General features: G+C 42.8%; 1 protein-coding gene across 1 annotated transcript in view; it reads right to left on the minus strand.

Annotated features, from left to right (window-relative positions):
* LOC138283891 (aquaporin-9-like) overlaps positions 1–26489 on the minus strand; it is a 194078-nt gene that overhangs the window by 124043 nt on the left and 43546 nt on the right. Inside the window, exon 3 of the mRNA XM_069222096.1 lies at positions 1042–1179. Coding sequence (XP_069078197.1) covers positions 1042–1179 — 138 coding nt within the window. The remainder of the gene's footprint in view (positions 1–1041; positions 1180–26489) is intronic.

Consider the following 26489-nt stretch of genomic DNA (forward strand, 5'->3'; position numbering starts at 1 on the left):
GTTACAATGAAAACATTGTCACAAATGCCCATTTCTTCCTACTAATTTTCTATGTTTTTTTATTTCAACACTTGATTTCTTTGGGAAACTCTTGAAGGATTTACACAAATGACCCCTTGCTGAATTCAGAATTACATCTAGTTTTAAAAAATGTATAGCTTTCTGGGACCCACCTTGAGTTTCAAACCTGTTTCCACCACAAACTGGAAGGAATTGAAAGCATAAAAAATAGGAAGAAATGGGCTATCTCCCAGTAAAATTACAAAACTGTGTTAAACAAAATTGGTTTTCTGAATCACATCTGCCTGTTACTGACAGCTGGGAAGATGGTGATTTTAGCACTGCAAACCTTTCATTGATGCCACTTGTAGGAAAAAAAACAGACAATTTCTTCTGCAGCTCTTTTTAAAAAATGTTTTAGCTATATCTTGCCTAAGTTCTCAGTCCCCTCCAGGGGAATCTCCCCTGAGTACTATTAGAATCCCCAGGATGTTGGAAAAACAAGGACACAAATTTGGCATGGATAGCTTATGTGGACAAAAGTTATTGAGGCCTAAGCATCAACTACCTCAAAGAGCCAAAAAACGGAAAAGGCTTTACCTGCAGGTGGGGGAGGGTGGGGATTGGGGCTTTGCAATGCCTAGCAGCGAAAGGGTTCATTGTCAGTTTAAAACTACACACACATGCTGCAATGGCAGGCCTGAGACATGCCTAAAAGGCTACCTAAGTGGGTGGCACAATTAGTGCTGCATGCTCACTAGCAGAATTTAATTTACAGGTCCTGGGTACATGTGGTACCCCTTTATTAGGGACTAACACCTAAATTAAATTTACCAGTTGGGTATAAGGGAGGGAACATAAGCACTTTAGTACAGGTTAGCAGCGGCAATGTGCACAGAGTCCTAAAGCCAGAAAAAATGTCAGTAACAGCAGGAGGATGGAAGGCAACAATTTGGGGGAAAGCCATGCCAAGTCTAACACCTTTCATGTAGATGTAATGTGAATGTATTGTGCAAAAAAGACAAGAGTTTGTGTACTTACCATAGTAAATTCCAAAAATAGCTGCTGCTCCAACCATGGCACCCAGCAACTGTGCACATACATACAATGGGAATTTACACCAGGCCATCCTCCCAGTTGCACACATGGCCACTGTAATGGCAGGGTTTACATGTCCACCTGAAAAATGAATGATAATGATTAGTGTATTTATCACCAAACAGAAAATGTCCAGAATAACTGAAAATGGATACAAATGTATTAGCAAATTTGGGGTATTCATGATTTGATCTCCTTTTGCACAGCTGAATCAATTTAGCAGTAAGTAATTCAGGCCCGTATTTATACTCCGTTTGCGCCGAATTTGCGTCGTTTTTTTCGACGCAAATTCGGCGCAAAACTAACGCCATATTTATACTTTGGCGTTAGACGCGTCTAGCGCCAAAGTATGGGCAAATAGCGTCATTTTTTTGCGTGAACGCCTTCCTTGCGTTAATGAGATGCAAGGAAGGCGTTCCCGTCTAAAAAAATGACGGCGACGCAAATGCATCGTATTTATACTCCCGGGCAAAAATCACGCCCGGGAGTTGGCGGGTCAAAAAACCCTGCATTTGCGCCACTATTTAACGCCTGGGTCAGGGTAGGCGTTAAGGGGCCTGTGGGCTCAAAATGAGCCCACAGGTGCCCTCCCCTGCCCCCAGGGACCCCCCCTGCCACCCCTGCCCACCCCAGGAGGACACCCAAGGATGGAGGGACCCACCCCAGGGACATTCAGGTAAGTTCACGTAAGTATCATTTTTTATATTTTTCAATTTTTTTTGGGTGGCATAGGGGGGCCTTATTTGTGCCCCCCTACATGCCACTATGCCCAATGACCATGCCCAGGGGACATTAGTCCCCTGGGCATGGCCATTGGGCAAGGGGGCATGACTCCTGTCTTTACTAAGACAGGAGTCATTTAAATGGCGTCTGGCCGTCGAAAAAATGGCGCAAATCGGGTTAAGACGATTTTTTAGCGTCAACCCGACTTGCGCCATTTTAAGACGCCCTAGCGCCATTATCCCCCTACGCCGGCGCTGCCTGGTCTACGTGGTTTTTTTCCACGCACACCAGGCAGCGCCGGTCTGCTTGCGCCGGCTAACGCCATTCCATAAATACGGCGCCCGCATGGCGCTTCGGAATGGCGTTAGACGGCGCTAAATTTTTTGACGCTAAACTGCGTTAGCGCAGTTTAGCGTCAAAAAGTATAAATATGGGCCTCAGAATCGACCGTATGACAATGTCAAGTGCCTGTAGCCAAATACAGGTGATGCATAAATTGCCAAACTTAAATCAAATACTGTAGTTGTTATTTAAATTAGTACATATTGTGACGTGACTTTTTCCTGACAAGAAGAACTCTTGTAACAAACATAAGGCAGTATCTTAGGGGATGCAAAAAGTTTGTTCACGAACTCAAAATGTCATTCAGTGTACCTAGTAGACCTGCCAATTTACATATCAGCCTTATTGATGCTTGTATTCCACTTTTTAGGACTGGATTACTGGCAATCGAGCTGTTAAAGAAATCTAGTAATTGTAATATACTTAACATAGCCTTTCAGGCCTCCTTTTCTACCATTGACTTTTGAACCAGCCTCAATCAACTATTGGCTTGAGACATTGTCAATCTCATTGTTGCGCAGCCTGGAGTAGCAATATCATCTCTCACCAGATGCTTACAAAAATTGGACTTTGTGTTGCCTTCTCTTCTCTGCCCATTCCACTTTGCCGACTTTTTTCCACTTGTTCCCGCTTTCGCCTACCCAACCTATTTCCTTGGCTTCTCTCTCTTCCGATTCTCTCACCAGCTCCTCTCATTTCTCTTTCCCACCACTTTCTCTTGCCCTGATGCTTTCTACTCTTTCCCACAGCTCACCTCCTCATTTCCTCCCTGTCAACCCCTGCCTCATTTCTCCTGTGTGTCCTCCTCATTCTCCCTGTCCACCCATCCTTATCATGTTTTTTTTCATTAGTACCACCAGGGCTTGTCTAGAAAGAAATGGCTGTCATTGATGAAGGCTCCCTCAGATTCAATACAGTTTTCTTTTTGTTTCTATGTCAAATGAATTCCGGGAGGCAATGAACCTTCACGTTCAACCTTGCATTCTTTCTGTGTCATAGAAAGTACAGAAGGACTAAAATGAAGGTTCTTTTGCCATCAGATCTTTGTTTGACTAAAGCATGACAGTAGTGAAGGCAAGGTAGCCTTTTATATAGTCACACTTTCATTTTTTAAATTTATTTGGCATTAACGTGCTTATGCTACATGTCAACACATTAAACCCAGACCTATTGGCTTTACCAATGCGTTCTCGTCGAGGGGCTGCAACTCTTTTTCTTTTCCAGTTTTCTGTGATGGCTCAAGCTGAGAGCCAGTGTTCTGTGGTCTAACAACTTTGTATTCTGCGGTGTGTCTGATCATGGGCATCAGTCTTCTGTTGTGTGTATCTATTTGCTCAGGGCAAACACTTACTACGCAGTGCTCACAGTAAATCAACAAAAATGTGTGTCATGCATGCTGTAAAGTCTCTATTGATTTAGCATCAACCACCTCTGCACACGATACTAATAACCCAACATATCAAATTTAAGAGACCATGCATATGAAACTTTAGCAGATGGATACAACTGACTAAACAGTGTAATCAATAGGAAGAAAGCACAGAAGCAATGTCAGATCCAGGAAAGGAGGTCAAGGCCCAAATCCCCAGGTAGTGTAAGAAGGAGGTCACAACATTTTCAGTGCATGCTACTAAAATGGGAAATACTGGAAGCGAACTGTGCACTCCTAAAATACAGAAAAATACGAAACATGCATCTTTTCAGACAAGCCTAAATGAATATTGCAGAACCCATATGGATTTTTATAAGGTATTTTCTCTATTTTCTTTATTATGCAGAATGTTCTTGCATGTCATTGTGATGTTCACTAATTCCTACTTACAATCCTTGTTGCTAGGTGGGATCAGATCTCTTCTGACTTTCACATGGCAGGCAGTGGTTCACCGTGGATCCTTGTTTATCTTCAAATAAACTGCCTTAAATGTACTTTACATTTGTGGTCTTTCTCCGCTTGGACACTACAAATTGGTACCAGGATTGGGGTGTTTTCTCTTCGACCCCTTGATCTCACCAGACGCTTTCCAGGACCCACAGGATTTAGAACCACATGTACAGGTTTGATTCGTCCTGCTCTTAAGGTACTGTGACTGCATTAATTATTATTTTTTTAAAAAGGAAAGATATTGATATTGATAAGATATTCTGATATCCTGAGATTCCGTTTTATTTCACTGTTGTGCATTGTCTTGCTGCTCTCTTGCGTTACTGTCTTCGAACTGCCATTTTTTGTCTCACTGGTTAACTTGCGACTCTCCACGAGCATTCTGCTGCGTTGCGTGTTGTCATTCTCCATAAGGATTCTGCTGCATTGCGTGTTACCTTCTTGCTCTTTTGCGCTCCTGCATTCTTTGAAGATTTGCGAGGATCCAATGAAGCACGACTCGGCGCACGACGCTCAAACCTCACTCTTCACTGGGTTCGTTGTCAACGTCCAAACTAAGGTCAAAGATCTTGTTTGTGGTGCACCTGCTTTAAGCCTCTTCATTCCTGGAGGTAAATGCATCATCACTGTGGATGCTAGCATAAAAGGCATTGGAGCGGTATTCAGTCAATCTGTGAACGGGAAACACATCACTATAGTTTTTGCTTCTAGAGCCCTATTAGAAGCAGAAACGAATAATAGTGCCATAGAAGGGGAGGTGTTAGCATGTGTTTGAGCTGCTCAAAAATTTAAAACTTTCCTATGGGGTAATTCTTTCGACATACACACCGACAACAAGCCTTTAATATTTTTGTTGAATGGTGATGGGCTTGGTAAGGCTTCAGCTCGCCTTCTATGTTTACTTTCAAAGATGTAAGAATATGATTTTACTATCAAGTACATTTAAGGAGGAAAGAATTTTCAAGCTGATTGTCTTTCACACATGCCTTTACCAGCTTCAGAAGGCATGCAAGAAGAGTATGAATGTGTTGTTGCTGCTATTGATGCTGTTTTTGAATTTAATGGATCAATCTCTGAAACATATTGGACAGATGCCACTACACAAGATGGAATTTTAATGAATTGTTTTTTTTTTTTTAAAAAGGTTGGCCACCCATTCGTAACCTTCCAGATTATTTGAAGCCATTTGCTCAAATTTCTTTGGAATTATCCTGTGAAAATGGAATCCATATAGTATTTTATAAAGTGTTTTCTCTGTTTCCTTTATTATGCAGAATGTTCTCGCATTTCACTGTGATGTTCACTAATTCATACTTAGAATCCCCATTGCTAGGTGGGATCACATCTCTTTTGACTTTCACCTGGCAGGCAGCCAGTTTATCTTCAAATAAACTACGTTAAATGTACTCTACATTTGAGGTTTTTCTCCACTTGGACACTACAAATACGTATTCAGATTTAGGAAGACAACCTTCTTGTATTATGCCTTTCCTGATTCTTTTTTCATGTGTGGTCTGTAGCTCTAAATGCCCCGTTGGTCTGTCACAAAACGTTTTGAGTGCTATTCACGTTAATGGTATAGCCATTGAATTAATGTATGCACCCAAAACGTCAGTGTTCTATAACGTCTGAATAACCATGTCTCAAAAGTTTAAATTCTGGCTACAATAATCCTCATCTAAACTACACTTGCCATTTTGGAAACAGTCCTCACATCAGGTCTCTCACTAGAGTGTGTATGAATTCCTTAAAAACTTTCTAAGAGGTACTTCATGTGAACTCATTTAACTGTCCTACTAGGAAGTCCAGAAGTGAAATGCCTCATTCCAAACTGATCCAACACTGTTGGTAAGTCTTCAAAATACAGTGGGTGAGACTACTAATTAACAAAAAAAGATGTGTGAGTCTGTGTGTGCAGTTTTAAACTGCCATGTCGACTTGGTAAGTTATCCTACTTGTCAGGACCAAACATTCCTTTTTTATATATACAAGGCATCCCTAAGGTAGGCCCTGTACTGCCCCAAGGGCCAGGTACAGTGTATTTAAAACGTTAGACATGTACTTTTAAGATTTAGGGCCTGATTTAGATCTTGACAGAGGGGAATACTACAACATAAATGTGATGATATCCTGTCCGCCTTATTACCTATATCCTATGGAGATCGTAATGAGGTGGGCGGGATATCCTTCATGTTTGTGATGGAGTATTCCCCCCACCAAGACCTAAATCAGGCCCATAGATGTCCAGGTAGTGAAAGACTCTTAAAGTCATTTTTCGCTACTGCAAAGTGTATCTCTGCCATAGGTTAACACTGTGATTGCCATCCTACATTTTATAAGTGTAATTCCCAATTGGGACCAGATAGATATTTCACTTTGTCTCTGGACTAAGAATTAAAAAAAAAAAAACTTATGGTGAAGTTGGATTTTAATTTGCAAGTCTGAAAATGCCACTTTTACGAAGTTGGCATTTTCTAATTTGAACAATTCTGTGCCTCTGTCTGTATCTGAATACACGTCTAGGTGGGTGACTGCTGAGCTCTTGTGCATTCCCTGCAGACAGCCATACACAAAGGGAGCGTAAATGTGACTGAGTGGCCATCTGCATGTTTATGGCCCTCCTGGGTAGGATGGGAGGGAGTAGCTGGCACTTACACCTGAATACGGTGGGTCCTGAGCCATCCCAAAGGGCTGCATAACCCTCTATAGTGAGTCTGGAGCTAGCAGGGCTGGAGAAGGGACTTTGTGCACTTCAAAGGCCTCTCGTTGAAGTCTCCCCCTCTTCAAAGGCACAACTAGGTAAACGTACTGGATCCCAAACCCCACCAAATCAGTACACTTCTAGACCTGAGGACTTTCCAACAGGAAGAAGGGCTGATGTGCTGAAGGGACTGTCACTCTGCAGGACTTTGCTGGACTCCTGCTTTGCTGTGCCTGCCCTGCTGCCTGCTTCCTCCTTGCCTGGGAGTGAAAAGGACTGGACCTGAATCTCTATATCCCCAGAACTAAGTGACTACATGGGCTTGCTGGCTTGTCTCCTGTTCTGAAGACTCAGTGACATCAAAGACTTCACTCACCTCTGATACAGCTGCTGGACTCTGCCAACTGTCAGTCCAACCCTGCCAAGTGGTGCCAATCCAGTCCTGGGTCCTTGGAAGTAGGTTCTGCAGCTGTGTTCTACGGAAAGCCATGCATCATGTCACTCCGCCGATCAGAACCGCTGCATCTCTCCTCAATAACGATGCATTGCCGCTGCCTCTTAGAACAAGGACTTTGCTTCACCAATTGCACAGCTCAGGATCGACGCATTGCCATCAGCCCTGGTGCATCAACTTTCCATCGCTGACTGTGTGGCTTGACAGTGGCACATCGCCTTCATCACAAATATTTTGACACAGCAGCACTGCTCGAGGACTAATGACTACGCAGCTTGATGGCGATGCATCCTTGATTGCGCGGATCAGATCCAATGCATTGTTTTCGCATTGTCTCCTCTGTTCCACGTATCGGATCCTTGATGTCGGCACAACCCTCCATTCAAGGTCCTGTGTAACCTGGATGAGGTTGGTCCCTGTAGCCGGCCTGCGCTCCATTGCCGTTAGCCTGAACTTCAAGCATCCATAGTAAATGTTTCATTTTAATAGATGAAGGAGGCCAAATGGAGATTTTTAAAACAATACTGGCAACTAACAGTGATAAAAAAGAACATATGATTTCATAGTTATGAGGAGGCAGCCCCCGTCGTGTTTAGCAGAAACTGTAAAATGTTTCATTTTAATGCATACTAGTTCGATAACAATGCTTAAAATACAATTTATTTTTTTTACATGAGACTTTGGAGTTTCTCTCTATGAATTACTTGATGAAAAAAGTAGGGCATTTAAAGCACTTATGTTAGTGAAAGTGATCACCACGTGTTAGGGTATGAGGAAAAGGTACAAAATGGTTTTGAGCTACACTTAGAAATAGAGTGATTTTATAAAAGTTTGCTATCTATGAAAGGGGGACAAGCTTGGACTGATTTAGACACATGCTTAGGGACAATATAATTGAAGTATTTCCTGATACTTAGCATTTCTTTACTGCTTTCTGCACCTCTTGTGGAGGCTTCAAAGCACTTTCAAAGTAGGCTACTAGGTAGGACCCTATTTTACATGGCATTGATGTGGATAAGTGTTGGTTGTGGTGTAATTTAATGTGCAGAGTCGTCATGTGTGTGAGTGCCCAGAAAGTGTACTTAAAATTTGTCTCAGCAGCATGTAAACACACTTGCTACATATGGAGGAATACAACAGTGTGTGTGAGTGTCATTCAAAGACATCTGTGTTGCTTTTAGGAGAGCCCAAGTCTTTGTCCTTGATCTGCAACTGGATTTGTCATGTGTTATTCTTCATGGGGGAAAGATCCATAATTTGGCTGCCAGGAAAGAGAAAGAATGGTTGGAGTTGGTCCTGGCACAAAATTAGCCAAACCCCTGAAAGACCAGCAGTAAATTACTTGATGGAGTCTACCAAGTTGTGATAGGACCCCGAGCACTGGACAACTTTATGCTCCACCAGTAGACGTCTTTGTTGAATGAGCACAGGAGTAATAGAGGTCTCAAGATCATGGAGACACATTTAGGCCAAGGTAAGACAAATACTATATATCATGGCGAAATCCATCTTAGTGGTGTGTACTTCATTACTGCATCCAGATATTGCTGGAAATGGAAGCAAAAAACTCCAGGATCCCATAAATTAGGGGGCAAGATGCGGCAGCAGAAAGATGGTGGAATTACGAGTGGCACAGTCTTGTCAACAAGAACAAATGTGACAATACATTTGTTCTGGCTTACTTAATCTGTTGTAAACAGGCTATATATCAAAACATCTTAGGATGTTAAGGCATCTGCTGCAGAGATGAAACCATCAATTTTCAAGTAATACAAATGGTGTGGTACCTCTGGTGGTTTATGTACTTGATGGAGATATCTGTATTTTTTTCTAGTCACGTGTGTAGCATGGAGGGTTAATGTGCCTACTGCACAACACAACGTGACATACAGATCATATTTTTGTATTTTATGTAGATAGCTCATTGGGTTACTGCATTTGTGAAAGATATCCCTTTGTTTCTTGCAGTTCATAAAATACAATACGAGCTAAGAACCTCCATCTAGAAGCTCCACGAGAGCTGCAAAGCCTCAGTTTAAAACCTTATTGGGTTTTTTCAATCTTTCCAATTTGTAAGGATTCCTTTGGTTAATAATAAAGCCTCATTAGGATAAACAAATCACAACTGCATTGCATTTTGAATCTTACAATGCCTACCAGTATGACTATGTGACTCCTTCACCTTTTAACCCTGATTGAAGAAATGTATTGTTTCCTTTACATTGATTTAGGCACTTGTATAATTCATTGTCCTCATGTGTTTGTGATGGAAAGTGTCCCAATGCACTACATTAGGATGAATATCACTCTAAAGAAATGGAATTAAAAAAATACAAGTGCTATATTTATCTTTATTAGTGTTATACCTTGTGCAGATACATCTGACATTCTAACAGTGGTTGCATATCTTACATATAGGGATTGAACAAACCCAAAATCCTGCCTCCAAATCATCATTTCTCCTCAGCACTTCTGACGTGTTACAAAGTTGAGAGCCTTTGTTTCCGTCCACTGCACTGATATCTTTACGTCAGGCTCCAGATGGCTCCTAGCTAGGATGAGAATCCAGCAAACAGAGGGACGTTGGCCCTTAAAGCAAGACCTTTACATTAGGCCCAGCTTGAAGTGAAAATAAGAAATTCAATTCATCATTTACAGGTTTCTGCTCTGAATGGAAAACAGAAAATGTGCAAGCAATGCTGAATGTGTCCTGCTGTCAGCAAATTACACAGGTACAACTTTAGCATTTTTCCCTGGGGCCTGCCCAGATGTTGTTAATAACAGCTACAAAATATGGGAACTGGCTGGATCCCCCTGATTTCCATCACTGCATCCATGTAAATCAAATAGCAACAAACAAATGCTAATATGAGCCACAACTATTGGCTTTCCCACACTTTTTTAGGGCTGCATCTGCGTAATTTTTTGATGAAAAAACAGCGCTAACTTACAAAATACAATTGTATTTTGTAAGTTTGCGCCGCTTTTGCGTTAAAAAGCGGCGCAACTGCGGCGCTAAGAAAGTATAAATATGGGCCTAAATGTGTAACAACAACGACAATGTTGTGAGTAGTTAGAATTGAAAATGTACAATTCTGAAAATAAGAGACAGTAAGTTAAACATTAGTAAAGTCTGTGGATGAGGTAGTGGTTTTTGGAGTGCCTCATTCACTCTCATTCTCCCCTTCTCACCAATTTCCTGTGCATTCTCGTGCTCAGGTAAACATTTATGCTATTTTCTTCTCCACATCTTTTTGAACTGCTCAGTCTGCATGCCTCACACATCTCCTTCCAATTTACACCTGCCTTCTGCGCTCTGTCCTTCTGCGTGTAATTTGTTTTGTTACCTCCCATTCACCAAGTCCTCCCTCTTTCGCGCTCTCTCGCTCGTGCTCTCTCTCTCCTCACCAGTAAAAACAGCATTTTCTTTTCATTCGGTGGTATCAACATTTCACAGCTGTGAATACCCACTTCACACACTTGTACATAAAACGGCAATTACAATTAGCACATTTGATACCAACAGTCTGTGCGCTCTGCAGAGAAGCCAAGGATTGCATTGGCATGAAACCTGAACTCCATTATGACACTGTAACAGGTACTGTAAGAAATCTGAACTGCCCTCCCCCCTACCCCCCCCCCCCCAACTACAGTTCTCTCAGTTGTGCGCATATATTGCGTGCAAAAAACAATGGAAACACATCTGGAAAAAACAAATGCATTTAGGCAAGACTAGATGAAGTAAAATTTGAAATATAAATCGATCACTGTGGATCCAACCCCTCCCCCGTGTAGAACATGGCGGCTTCCAATACAAAATGCTATTCTTAGACAAAGTTTAAAACTGCTCACATACTGGATGTGTGCTGCCTCCAAAATAATGTCTACATCGAGGAGACACTATTTTTGGCACATAACCCTGTCTACTATTATTAGTAGATGGGGCTTTGCATCATAAACCATTGGCAGTATTGTGGGGACGCCGATGTTCCTCACAGCGCTATTTGCGTTACTTTTCAGGCTACTTTCCAGGGCACATAGCATTTGCACTAGAAAATAAATAATTTATCAACACTATGCCCCAGATTGTGTCACTTTTTGGGACTTTGCACCAGCTCAGAGTGTTGATAAATTTGCTCCTACCTGCAAGGAAAACCATCTGTATTAGCACATGATGCTGGGTGACAATTTTCTTCATTTGTATTAGAAGGCACATGGTCCAGAAACTTCTGTATGTTTAAAAGTTCACTGATGTCAGTACCATTTCCGAACAAAAAAAAGAAACCACTTTAAAGCGATTTCAGAATTATCAGTGTGCTGTCTGGTTCATGTTGTCACATTGTGATGGCGTGGGTCATTAGACATTGTAAAACAAAGCAAGAACAACAGCTTGGCATTTTCCCTTTTCGTAAGTAGACTGTAAAAGATAATGTAAACAGATTGTTCTGACAAGTTCTGCTGCCAGTGATAGAGCGGAACGTGGTAACAATTTACCTGTGTTCGGACGCTCTTTAGGCCGATGAATCTTTTGACTAAGTGGGAACTCTCTGTACTCCTAATCGATCAATCACCTCAAATCGATAATCAATAATGAACATAAGCAACCCCTTGAACAACATAACACTTAACAATTAGTCCAGAATACATTTCGGCGAACCCTGACCTTTCAGCCAGGAATAACCACACCAGTTTAATGCAAAGTTAGTGAATTTATTTCCCTATATTAACAAAGCTAGCACGATATAGATGTGTCTCAACACCAAATGATAAACATAAATGAACATTAATAGCTGTCCATATCGTCGGAACAAGTGTAATCTATGTAGCATTTGAATCACAAGGCATTCGATAGTGGCAATGCAAAGCATTAATACGATAATCTGCAATGGGCTAATTGCGTACATTTAGTCAGTATAACAAGATCTCCAATTGCATCGTGCGACACATGGAATCCTCGTCTAACCTCAAATTAGCATCAGCATGTGGGACTTCATGCGAAAACAATTTAGCAACATTAATTTAGAAAAACTCCTAACTAGGGGTCTTACCAAAAATCAGCAGTTGGTTACCTAAAAGAAACACAATGCAATTGTACAATTCCCTTTCATAATTACCAATTCCAATCAGCAACCAATGAATTCTTCGTCTCACAGGTATCGTTTCTCGATCAGCATAGGGCCGGGACAAAGGGGCAGGGGTGAACGGGGCAGTTGCCTCACGGTGGCAAGATAAGATTACTACTTCATGCAAAGGGGCAAATCAAAGTTAAAGTCTCTAGGGCAAGAATCATTAAAGTCTCTTTCTCTCGACTAGAGAAAGCATCAAAGTCTCTCAAAATGGCGTCGCAGCAAAATGGGTCATAGTAGCTACGAAGTCAAAATGGCGGGATGTCCGAAGATAGAGAGAGCTTTCCTTTCGTGCACCTGGGTTTTATAGACAACAGTTCAAGTCCAGTAGGGTCTCCATTGGAGGGTTCATAGGTTAGCTTCAAATTGACCAATCAAAAACGACAGTTCTCAAGCTTTTACTTAAGCATACATTATCCTTACAGATGGGTACGCAAGTTGCAACATTGTTTCTCGATTAGCTTACTCTCAGAGCCTCCATTGTCCGCACCTGCAAGTCGGCCTTGAATTAAAGAGAAAATATGCCATGCTGGCACCAACTTTAAGATAAGCATGTGAACAGTCTCTGAGGAAAAGTACAGCTTCAAGCAGAAATACACGTTTAATAGCACAGTGGAAAAATACAAACATCTAAACCGTGAGACCAGGCAACTAGGCCAAAGCCTCCGCTAAAGTAATGCTAAGCTAAGGCATTTCAAATAAGCAGATCGTAGCACACGTTTATGATTATGTCGGATTAGTGCAATTCTAATACACCACGTTATATAAAGCACGCGTATAAATGATGGCAACTACTCTGAGGGCATATTTTGTCCCCGTACAATCTTAATTAATTCGGTTAATGTCACACATGATTATTTCAGCACTACGTTTATGCGTTAATAAATCAAAACCTTCATTTTCTGCTTCATCAATCCCTCCTCTGATGACTACTTGTCATCACACAAATTTAGCCCACAAATTTTATCTCATTAAAATTCTGTCAGCTCCCTTTTCCTTTTAGTTCCCCTAGTTTGCGCTTTGTATTCTTCTGCCATTCTTTTCATAATTTTCTCCTCCTTTCTTCTTTTAATTCTCTCCATAATCATCATTATTCCCCTTTTTATTCCCCAAATTCCAAATACACAAATTATTATTATTAATATTCCTTCTATTATTTTCAATAATATTCCATTCCAAATTCCCCCAATCCAATGTCCCACTGAAGCAAGTCCCTTTCCAACCTTTTCCCACACTCCTGGTTCCTTCAGTTCTTTCAAATCTGCACTTTCTTTTGTTAGATTAGCAAGCATAGTTTTAATCTTCACACTATTATCAGGTATATAGGTGCAGCAGTGACGTGCACCAATCATTTTGCAAACGCCTCCATCCTTTGCTAAAAGAATGTCTAAAGCAAGCCTATTTTGAAGAGTCATAGCTCTTTCCGCTGCAAGTTCAGCATCCATCAGGATTATAGCACCTGAAAACTTTGTCAGCATGTTATCCACTATAGTAGACAACTTTCTTATTTTGATGGAATTCAACACAACTCCCAATGAAGGAATCATGGCTCCAAATATATCACCTACCACAGCAGCTGCGGTCTCTCTTTTCTGGATACGATGGGATCCAGGTGTCTTTTCAATCATCGATATGTCATCCAGTTGATAAACCTTTGGAAACACTATACCCAAATAACATCTTCCCCACCATCCCTTTGGAAGACGATAATAGGCATTATGCCCACAAATGTAGTACACCCCTGGAATGACAGGGTCAAGTCCGTCCATCATGAATGTCCATTTGGCCTTAAAGATAAACGTATGTTTGCATTCACTCGCTCCTACAAAAATATTGTCATAGTAACATTCACCTCGATATATACAAAATTTCCCTACATGCCAAGCATCTAAAGCAATTTTCCCTTGTGTCTTTATAGCAGCAAAGTCATAATTATCTACTGAAGTCCTCTTATGCAGTTCTTTTTCTAATTTCGCCTTCATTTGAGCCCTTCTATCATCTGTGCGATCTAAAAAGCTTATTTCTACAGCAGAGACGGAGCAAGTAAGGTTCTCCCTATGAGCATGAGCCGTTTCAAAAGGTTGCATTGGCTCGAAAAAATCCCTCATAATTTTGTAATCCCAATATTTTGCAGTCTCGCTTAGCTGCGCTATTATAGGAACATAAGCAAAGGTAACATCATAATTTGAGAAAAAATACTGTATGTTAGATTGACCATAAAACCTAGACATTACTATACTACATGTAATCCCATATGTAAGAGGCATGTGGTGATAAGTCACCCCTTCCTTTACTGATGTCGGTATCTGGGTACACACATAACAATCTTTTGCATCCATAGTCTCAACATACTCTGTTAGTAAGCGATAGAAAACGTTATACGAAAGCTTCTTCTTATCGTGCAAGAGCCTCTCATCCATTGCTAGTCTTTTCAATGGTGTTAGTTCAGTGACAGTAACAGGAACAATAGTAGAAGCAGCAATAGTCTCATTCTCACCTTTTCCATGCATTCCAAACACAATTGCCATTATTATTAGTACACATGTTAGTACCAAGCCTATACAAACGTATTTACAATACTTCTTTCTATTGTTTTGCATAGCGTACCTGGGCATGATCTGTATAGAATCAGAGAGCTAGAAGCACTTATAAATGAAACTACTTAGCAATTCAGTTACAAAGCTGAACGAGCACAATGTTCACACCGTCTTCTTCAAAAGGCCAGTCACTTATCGGTTAGCAGCATTTGTCTCAATTCTGTTTAGCAATGTCTCCGCTGGTTGTTCGTCTCACGTTATATTGCAGCAAGCAATACCATTTACTTCCGTTTCAATCAACAGAGTCTATGAAACTTTTCTTTTCTATTGGTATCTCTTCTTCTTCTTCGGTCTCGATGCTTAGAGATACAAACTCATCAGTCCAATCATCATTTACCGCATATGCCCATTCAGGACCGGAATACCTCTTGTTTGGTATCCTTTTCCTTTTCAATTTTGCTTCTCTCTTTGATTCTGTTTCGCTGGCACTCTCCTCCTTCGCCAAGTCCTTTTCTTCACTTGACGATTGTTCCACGACAGTCACTTCCTTTCTTTTCTCTTTCACTTTCGGCCTTCCTCCTTCGTTTAAACCTTCTTTACCCTTTTCTTTTATCGGTGAGATACTTAATCTTCTTTTTGCACCGTGTCCATTTGATGGACCTGCAATCTTTTCTGTAGAGGTTTGAGCTTTTTCGTTCTGCTCTTCTTTGTCCCCACCTTCAGGGGAATCAGTCACGTTTTCCTTTTCTTTTTCTGTATCGTCTTTTTCTGGGAAAGCCCCCTTCTGCTCAGGCTCTCCTGCTTTCTCACTCTCTTCGAGCCCTTCGTCACCGTTACTTTCTTCAGGCTCTGTATCACTTTCAGCTGCTTCAGGTTCCTTGTCACCTTCAGCTGCTTCAGGCTTTTTGTCACCTGCAGCTTCGTTGTCGCTGTCTGAACTTTCGCCTTGGTCTTCCCCAAGTGAGTCGGACTCTTCGTTCTCCAATAATATCTCTTTTTCTCCTGCTGTTGCTTGTTCACTTTCAGTTCGCTTTTGTTCTGTCTCAGCACTCGGCACCGTTTTATCAGGCACTGGTAGTTTCAGTGCTTCAACTTCCTCATCTGTGGGACACAACACCTTCTTTGTATGACTGGCGTGAATCCAGTTGGGAACCCCCGCACACTTCACAGCGGTAGTTGTCGTCAGGATGACTTGGAAAGGGCCTTTCCAACGGGGTTCCAGACACGACTTCCTCACGTGCTTCTTTATCACGACCCAGTCACCTGCTTTCAGTGCGTGTCCTGGACCTTGGATCGGTGGCAAGGTGGTCGCTTCCACCTGGTGAGAGAAAGAGCGAACCACGTCAGCCAGACCTTTGCAGTAGTCTAACACCATATCATCTGTAATATTCAAAAGCATGTTTGCGGGAACTGCAGGAAGTCTCATAGCCCTGCCCATGAGAATTTCGTGCGGAGACAATCCAGTTTTTCTATCCGGAGTGTTTCTCATTGACATTAGCACTAAGGGCAATGCGTCAGGCCATTTCAAATTTGTTGATGCACATATTTTTGCCATTCTCCATTTCAGCGTACCATTCATCTGCTCCACCAGTCCTGATGCCTCAGGGCGATAGCTACAGTGCAGCTTTTGCTCAATGTTCAGTGCTTCGCAAAGTAACCTCATCACCTCGTTATTGAAGTGACTTCCCCTATCTGATTCTAAAGAGATCGGGAATCCGAAACGTGGTATTAACTCCCTCAATAACAGCTTGGCAACTGTAAGGCTGTCGTTTCTACGTGTGGGGTATGCCTCAATCCAATGACTAAAAATACACACAACCACCAACACATATCTTAAACCTCCATGCACAGGCATCTCAATGAAGTCCATCTGCATACGACTAAAAGGACCGATTGCCCTACCAATGTGGCTCGCGTTCACAACCGTCCCCTTTCCTGGGTTCATCTGTTGGCAAGTGACACATCGATGGCAAACTGCTTCTGCAGCTTGGCGAAATCTGGGGTTAAACCAATCATTTTTGAACAATCTTATCATGGCATCTCTCCCTAGGTGAGCTTGCCCATGATAGAACCGCGCAAGCTGTGATAAGAGACTATTTGGCAGAACAAATTTTCCCTCATGTGAAACCCATAGCTCGTCTTGTCTCTTTATACATTGTGATTTAATCCAGGAATCTCTTTCATCCTCCCTGACATTATTCTGTAGTGCTTTTAGTTCTTCTATTGTATCTACGACCTTCAAGGCAAATGCTTCAGCTGGTTCGAGTTCTGGTTCACTTATTGTATTCCAATCATCTCTTAGCAATATACAGTTCAAAGCGCAAAATCTTGCGACTTGATCTGCATAGGCATTTCCCAGAGACACATAATCCTGTCCTTTCGTGTGAGCACTGCACTTTACCACTGCAACTTCAGCTGGCACTTGAATGGCATGTAACAACTCCCTTATTCTCTCCCCATTTTTCACTGGGGATCCTGAAGAAGTCAGGAAACCTCTCTGTGACCACAGTTGTCCAAAGTCATGCACAATCCCAAACCCGTATTGGCTATCAGTGTAAATGGTGACTTTCATCAATGCAGACAATTGACATGCTCGAGTAAGGGCTACAAGTTCTGCTACTTGTGCAGAATAGACTCCTTGGAGCCATCCCGCTTCCAAGACCCCTGTCACAGTACATACAGCATATCCTGCTTTCAAAATTCCCACCCCATCTCTTAGACATGAACCATCAACAAAAAGAATTTGGTCATTTTCATCAAGTTTTGTATCCTTGATGTCCGGTCGGGGTTTTGTGCAAAATTCAGTCACCTGAAGGCAGTCATGCTCGACGTCTTCAGCGTTCTCAATTTCAGCATTTTCTCCAGGAAGCAAGGTAGCTGGGTTCAACGTGGTGCACCTTTTCAGCTGCACATTCGGTGAGCCCAGAATAGTCGTTTCATACCTTGTGAGTCTTGCTCCAGTCATGTGCTGCGTTCGGGAGCGGGTCAAAAGTATCTCAACTGAGTGAGGGACCATGACTGTTACTGGGTGTCCCATCACTATTCCTTCACTCTGAGTGAGGCTGATACCAACTGCTGCTACGGCACGCAAACACCCTGGGAGTGCTGCTGCAACCGGATCCAAAGTAGCTGAAAAATACACTACTGGTCTGTTTACGCCACCATGGGCTTGAGTCAAGACAGACAAAGAACATGCATCACGTTCATGACAAAACAATGTGAAAGGTTTCGTGTAATCAGGCATACCTAAAGCTGGAGCCCTGCACATGCATTCTTTCAATTCAACAAAGGCATCCATCTCATCCCCTTTCAGTTCGATCTGGTCCAAGGCATCCTTCTGGGTCAGTTTCAGTAAAGGCTTCGCTAGAGTCGAGAAGTTGGGAATCCACTGGCGACAGTAGCCCACCATTCCCAAAAACTTCCTCACCTCCCTCCTTGTCTTTGGTGGACTCATTTGAAGTACACTTGTAATTCTTTCCTTCATTATTCTCCGTGATCCTTTCTCTATCTGGTGACCCAAGTATTTCACTTTCTTCTGACAGAACTGCAGTTTGGAAGGAGACACCTTGTGTCCATTCCCTCCCAAATGGTTCAACAGAGCAATGGTATCGGCTGTGCAGCCACTTTCTGTCTTTGATGCAACCAGTAGGTCGTCAATGTACTGTACTAGGGTTGACTCGAATGGCAACTCTAACTCTTCCAAATCTTTCTTTAGGACTTGATTGAATATCGACGGTGACTCAGAGAACCCTTGAGGAATTCGACACCAACTGTATACTCTGTCTAGGAATTTGAAACAAAAAAGGAATTGGCTATCCTCATGAAGAGGCACAGAAAAGAATGCTTGTGACAAATCGATGACTGAAAACCATTCAGCATCGCAAGGGATCTGAAACATTATCACAGCTGGATTCGGTACGACAGGGCAGCACTTGATTATGATGTCATTTATTTTCCTCAAATCCTGCACAAGTCGGACTTTCCCACTTGGCTTCATTAGTCCCATTATCGGCGAATTACATGGGCTGCTTAATACTTCTTTCAGTACTCCCTGCTTTACGAATTCGTCAATAAGTTGGGCAACTTTCATGAGGGTATCTTGTGGCATGTGGTATTGTGGGGTCTGGGGAAAGATCGCATTGGGCTTTACCATCACTTTTACTGGTTCTACTCCTTTCATCAATCCCACCTCTTTCCCTGTCATGTCCCACACTTCCTTTCCAACTGTTTCCCGTAATTCTGCTGGGATATCTTCTTCAGTTATCATTGGTAAAAGACAAATCAGAGGATACTCTTCGTCAACTGTTTCTATCTCATCACCCTCTACACTGTCCTCTTCTTCCCCATCACTGCTCGTCTGTATTGTTATTCCCTCGTTCGAACACATTATCGAACAACCCAATTTGCACAATAGGTCTCTTCCTAACAGTGCAATCGGGCTTGAGTCACATACTACAAACTGATGTACCCCTTGATAGTTACCAATGTTGACTGGTATCGGATCTGTTATTGGGTTCGTCAGATGTCTGTTTGCTACTCCCACCACTTGAACTGTCCTCCCTGAGAGTGGTAAATTTGGTACTTCACTGCTCTTAACAGTTGAACGTGTGGCTCCTGTGTCAACCAAGAATGAGACACGATGACCCATTACTCTTCCTTCTACGTACGGACCCCTTTGATCAACTTCTAAGGATGCCGCAAGCACACAATCTCCTTCCTCTTCTGAGCTTTCACTCTCCCATACATTGTTTATTCCACTCTCACTGTGTAATGGGAACTGTTGTACTGTGCCGTTTGTGCTCATTACCTGACCCGTTACCTGTGGTGGAACCATCATTTGCTGCTGACTCATTGGTGCCAAAGGTATTTGCATTTGCTGATTAGGTACCAAAGGTAACTGCTGTTGCATCGGCTGCATTTGCGTCATCTGCACACGGGGCATCTGCATCTGCTGCGGCTGCATAGGTTGTAATCCCTGCAATTGATTTATGGTCTGAAAATTTGGGTTTGGACCTCTCATTTTCGGTCCTCTCATTGTCTGAAATGCATTGACATCATTGTTTTGCTGACCAACACCTACACCTGCACCTGCACCTTCCTGCACCACCATCGGGCACTCGCGTTTCCAATGACCTACGTTTCCGCACGCGTGACACGGCATCACCTTCTTCATTGCCTGCACACCCGTCACAACAGTGTTCAAATCCGGACCATTATTCACAAAACCTCCTCTGCCTCTGCCTCTGGCCTGTGGTTGAAACGCCATGTTTCCCTGCAACTGCGGCTGCTGTTGCTGAAACACCATGTTTCCCTGCAACTGTGGCTGCGGTTGCGGTACCTGCTGTTGGAACCCTTGCATCCCTGGCAACCCTTGCAGTCCCTGCAGACCTTGCAAGCCTGTCTGAGCCGCCTTAAGCTGCATCATCATCACCTTCTCTTTCAGCTTTTTCTGTTTCACCTCAATTTCGTCGCTACAGTATTTCGCATAAGTCAAGACTTCATCAATCGGTTTCGACTGCCAGCAGATCAAATGTGATTTTATCATCTGACTTATCTCTGGTCTCAGCCCTTCCACAAATCTGAACACAAAATGAAGCATATCTTTCGCCTCGATTGCTTCCGTGCCACTGTAATTCTTGAACGCCTTCAACAACCTCTCATAGTAACTATGAATCGATTCTTTAGCCTCTTGGGCAGTTTGATCAATTTTCTGCCAATCCACATTTTTCGCGGCAACCTTTGTCTTCAAATGCTCAATCACCTTATAGTACAGACACATCACCATAGGTGATGGTGCACCCGTCTCTCTGTCTCTCTCTGGTTCACTTGTCGGCCAACCTACAGCTCTTTTGCAATCCTCCCACAAATCTGCCGGAACCACAATCTCGAATAGAGTGTTCAGGTCTTCCCAGAGACATTTGGCAAGCTTCACAAACCTATCAGTCTGTTGATACCATTCGATCGGCTTCTCCCTCAGTTTGGGAAAATCATTCGTAAAAGACTGAATATCACTCCTGTGCCATGGTACATGTACTAATTTTCCCCCTGCTGTCTCCCTCATTGGTAACATTGTAACTGTTTCGCTGCTCTGCGGTCTTTTCTCATTATGCTCTGTAACACTGTCCCTCCTCTTATCCTTCCTCTTTACCCATCTGCTTTCCCACTTGTCTAAGCACCTCCACACTTGGGCACTCTGCAACAATTCTCTAAGGTGTGCCTTCATGCCTGCTGATCTCATGTGTTCAAAATCTGTGGTCCCAAAATCCAACCTATAGCTCCTGCTCAAGTGTTTCGTCTTGCCTATGTCAATCCCGTTTCTGTCCGCTACTTCCTGCAAACTTTTATGTACCTTGTTCACTTCTTTCGTGATCTTTGGGCATAGATACCTCAGCTCCTCTTCCGTGTAGGACTTTAACCTATTCACACCCATATTCCCTTCCACCAATTCTTGTGCTTCCATGTTCAGCCTCATCCTATTCAAGTAATCTTCTCCTTTCCCACTGTCTGAACTTTGTGTGGAATTTAGACTGTTGAACCACTGGGTCAGCTGTTGCGCATTTACCCCCATCAGTGTAGCATTCACATCGACTGCCATAGATGGTTGCGGCAGCTTTTCAGTATTCGATGTTAAAGGTATTATCAGTGGGGGACTCGACCTCACCAGTGTAGACTGAGCACATATGGGACTAAACTCCATCAAGGATCCAGATCCACTTGGCTGAGCCACTATCGGAGTTATCCCTGGAGTGTTCTCTATGCACCTCCTCTCTGTCCCATTCTGCAGCATTGATCCCTGACTGTTCATGCCTAAGTTAGGCTGGCTATACAAAGGTACCGCTGGACCTACAGTAATGGGCAGTGATATCGCATCTGGATTCTGTCCATTTCCCATATTCTGAGGCATGTTCATCCCCATATTATGGGCCATCATTGCCGGCATGCCCATCTGACTCCCCGTCATTTGAGCATGAGCGTTTCCTCCCTGCATCTGCTTTTGAGGCATCATAAACTGAGTTGATTCAGCTTGTGCCATTGTTGGGTTGTAACCATTCTGTACGCCCCTTACGGTCGGATCTAGAATCATTCCTCCACTGTTATCACTGTTGTAGTACCCTGGCATCTGCGGCTGATAATTTTCTGCTGGTTTCAACACGGGCACATCTGGATACATTCTCCTGACCTGCGGTATCTGTGGGGTGAGCAGTAAGCTCGGATCCTTAGATCCCGATGGTACTCCTGTATTCTGCGTTTCACTATTCTGTACTGATGCCGGGGGGGCTGAACTGGTACTTGGACCTTGTCCATTCTCTGCATAAGGTGGTGGACGGTCGTTCAGCAATTGCATTATCAACTCCTCATCCTCTAACTCCTCTTCTCTTCTCAATTTTTCCTCGTTCTCTCTATCCTTGGAACATTTCTTGTCTGTCTTACAGGTAGCTTTCTTACCTGTCTCCTCTTCACCTTTGGTAATTGCGGGGAACAATTTTATTCCCTGCAATACATCTGACCTCCACACCTTCTGTGCATTATCCCACCTAGCATCCGCTAGTGTCTTTTCTGCCTTCCTCATCCTTGTTTCAAACTTGTTTTTATGTTGCTGTCTAGCCATGAGTTCCCAGATTGCTAGAGCCTCAAACTGTGCTGGCCTTGGAGGCACCTTCATGTCATACATCGTGAATCTCAAATTCTCTAGGACCCTTATATTGAATGTCTCATGTATCGGGAATGCTACGCTCCCATGTTTCTCTGTCCACTTGTGCCATTGTTTTAGCCAAAGGCACGGAGCTACCCCTTTTTCCTCCATTACAATGTAAGCTGGTGTACCCTCGGGCGGCGTTTCCTCTCCTACGCTCGCTTTAATGTATGACTCTCCCTTCATCGCGCTCCTGAATGCTTTAAGGAATTTCATTTTCTCGTCTTTTAATTCACAAAGTTTATGATCAATAGGTCACTTTTATTTCACAAAATTCGTAATCAATAGGTGACTTTAATTCCCGGAATACTCTTCACCTGCCTTTCCCCTTCCAATCGAGTGCCACGGACTGCGTCCAATCCGTGCGCGACCCTTCTCTCCAACCGACCTATCCCAGCGCGGCTCTTAGTGACGTCACACTCACACACACTGCGGCTGACAAAGCCTCGCGGCTAGTCCTCCTTCACTCAGTTCCTCCCGTAACAACTTTTTGCATGTATCGCGAGCTACCAAAAAACTAAAACAGATCTGTCGGTTTACTACAGGAAGGGTAACATAATCGCTTCAGGACCTTAGGGACTTTTCACTAACCTCGGCCACTATTCGATCTCTTTCACCAGCCTCGGCCGCTATTCGGTCTTTCTCAGTCCCCACATTCGCAAGCAAATCTGACCCGCAGACCTACTCTCAACTTGTCAATGATCTGTTCTAGTGCACTTAGAATCTTGTCAAAGCCCGAAGTCGAAGTTTCTATCACTCCCTAACACACTTACCCACTCGTTGACCACGCCCGATCAACCTACTAAACCGCCCAGACCACAACATGGATCAACATACTCCGGAGTCTCTTGACCTCGCAGGGCCCGTCTCAACAACAACAACCACGTGGACCTTTTTATGCACAAAGCGCCAGACGCACATGAAGTTCGACGACTTCCCTACTCTCACCCTCGGAGCTGCACCTCCGATATCTCTATGAAGTTCGACGACTTCTCTACTTCTACACCCGGAGTCGCACCTCCACTATCCTCAAAAAGAAAAATCCTCGCAACCTTTTCACACACCCTGCGGCAATAAGCTGTGCAAGCGCAAAACCCTAACTTCACTCATACCATCACTAGTACCGCCAATGCTGTTTCCACATCTCCGTTCTCTCCATTCGCAAGCTCCGAGATCCCGGGAAAGTCGCGGTGGACCTAGCCCATCATCATCTTGTCAATCAGTTTTATCCAAGAAAATCTAATTCAACTCCTCGAATGAGGCCTCAAATGCGTAACCGTTAATTCAACACCATGTACTCTAATGGTACAGGGTCCCAAAAGACGTAACCGTCCTCTGCTACCATCTACTGATAGAGCGGAACGTGGTAACAATTTACCTGCGTTCGGATGCTCTTTAGGTCGATGAATCTTTTGACTATGTGGGAACTCTCTGTACTCCTAATCGATCAATCACCTCAAATCGATAATCAATAATGAACATAAGCAACCCCTTGAACAACATAACACTTAACAATTAGTCCAGAATACATTTCGGCGAACCCTGACCTTTCAGCCAGGAATAACCACACCAGTTTAATGCAAAGTTAGTGAATTTATTTCCCTATATTAACAAAGCTAGCACGATATAGATGTGTCTCAACACCAAATGATAAACATAAATGAACATTAATAGCTGTCCATATCGTCGGAACAAGTGTAATCTATGTAGCATTTGAATCACAAGGCATTCGATAGTGGCAATGCAAAGCATTAATACGATAATCTGCAATGGGCTAATTGCGTACATTTAGTCAGTATAACAAGATCTCCAATTGCATCGTGCGACACATGGAATCCTCGTCTAACCTCAAATTAGCATCAGCATGTGGGACTTCATGCGAAAACAATTTAGCAACATTAATTTAGAAAAACTCCTAACTAGGGGTCTTACCAAAAATCAGCAGTTGGTTACCTAAAAGAAACACAATGCAATTGTACAATTCCCTTTCATAATTACCAATTCCAATCAGCAACCAATGAATTCTTCGTCTCACAGGTATCGTTTCTCGATCAGCATAGGGCCGGGACAAAGGGGCAGGGGTGAACGGGGCAGTTGCCTCACGGTGGCAAGATAAGATTACTACTTCATGCAAAGGGGCAAATCAAAGTTAAAGTCTCTAGGGCAAGAATCATTAAAGTCTCTTTCTCTAACTAGAGAAAGCATCACAGTCTCTCAAAATGGCGTCGCAGCAAAATGGGTCATAGTAGCTACGAAGTCAAAATGGCGGGATGTCCGAAGATAGAGAGAGCTTTCCTCTCGTGCACCTGGGTTTTATAGACAACAGTTCAAGTCCAGTAGGGTCTCCATTGGAGGGTTCATAGGTTAGCTTCAAATTGACCAATCAAAAACGACAGTTCTCAAGCTTTTACTTAAGCATACATTATCCTTGGAGATGGGTACGCAAGTTGCAACATTGTTTCTCGATTAGCTTACTCTCAGAGCCTCCATTGTCCGCACCTGCAAGTCGGCCTTGAATTAAAGAGAAAATATGCCATGCTGGCACCAACTTTAAGATAAGCATGTGAACAGTCTCTGTGGAAAAGTACAGCTTCAAGCAGAAATACACGTTTAATAGCACAGTGGAAAAATACAAACATCTAAACCGTGAGACCAGGCAACTAGGCCAAAGCCTCCGCTAAAGTAATGCTAAGCTAAGGCATTTCAAATAAGCAGATCGTAGCACACGTTTATGATTATGTCGGATTAGTGCAATTCTAATACACCACGTTATATAAAGCACGCGTATAAATGATGGCAACTACTCTGAGGGCATATTTTGTCCCCGTACAATCTTAATTAATTCGGTTAATGTCACACATGATTATTTCAGCACTACGTTTATGCGTTAATAAATCAAAACCTTCATTTTCTGCTTCATCACCAGCAATTTCTAACATGAAGTGTGATGTCTCTCTCTCTCAGTGGACCAAACATGCTCTGTGTAAAGAGCACTTATGATCAGCAGGTCATATGATATGTTCAAGGTACTATAGAATGATTGGTGCTTCTTACCTGTAGAATACACATTTTTATACAAAAGACAGGTTTTAGTACAGAGGTAAATGCATTCTCATAGTACATTACCAACTGCTCTTTGCTGGTGGAAAGGGAAGTTCTTTTGCACATCTTAGTGTATATGCTTGCCACTCTGGAGAGAAGTTTCAGCACAGAGCTCTGTGTCTATGCCTGTCTACATAAGGAGATGCATGAAAGAGAGGTGAGTGTGTTTTCTTACATTCAAATGTGCACACTGGTTGTGCAGGACACAGTTGTCAACAGAGATGATACTCCCTTTTACACTTTACTGATGACATTCGTTATCACAAAGAGAGGGATGAGCAGAGACAGCAGCCTCTACCTACATTGTATTTTGCACATATGTTACTCTGGAGAGATGTCTTAGATGAGAGGCCAGTGTGTTTTCATATCATAGTATCTATAGTTGTTATGCAAGTTATACTTAAGAGCATAAAGGCACTTTTAATTCCATACTTTACTTGTACTTCTTTCATAATGGGGAGAGGATTGACCACAAAGGTAAGCCACTTTTCACACCCTAATTTGCACATGCATTATCCAGGAGACACATCACAGGAGAGAGGTGAGTCTCTCTACATACTATACTATGCAGAGTTAACATGCAAGAGGATTGTCTCAGGAAACAGGGTAGTTTCTCCCCACAACCTACTACGCATGTTGGTCAGTATGAGAAGAGGTATGAGTAGAAAGATGCATTTCTTCCAAACCCTACTAGAGATCCAGGTGAGATGTGTTAGCAGAGAGAGAAATTCCTTCCCAGACAGCACTACATATCTCTGATGTTCTAAGGAGAGATATAATAAAAGATGTGACTGGTTCACTACATCGTACTGTGTAGTCAAAGTTGTACTG

This window comes from Pleurodeles waltl, chromosome 3_1 (genome assembly GCF_031143425.1).
Source record: "Pleurodeles waltl isolate 20211129_DDA chromosome 3_1, aPleWal1.hap1.20221129, whole genome shotgun sequence".
In the NCBI taxonomy this organism is placed as follows: Eukaryota; Metazoa; Chordata; class Amphibia; order Caudata; family Salamandridae; genus Pleurodeles; species Pleurodeles waltl.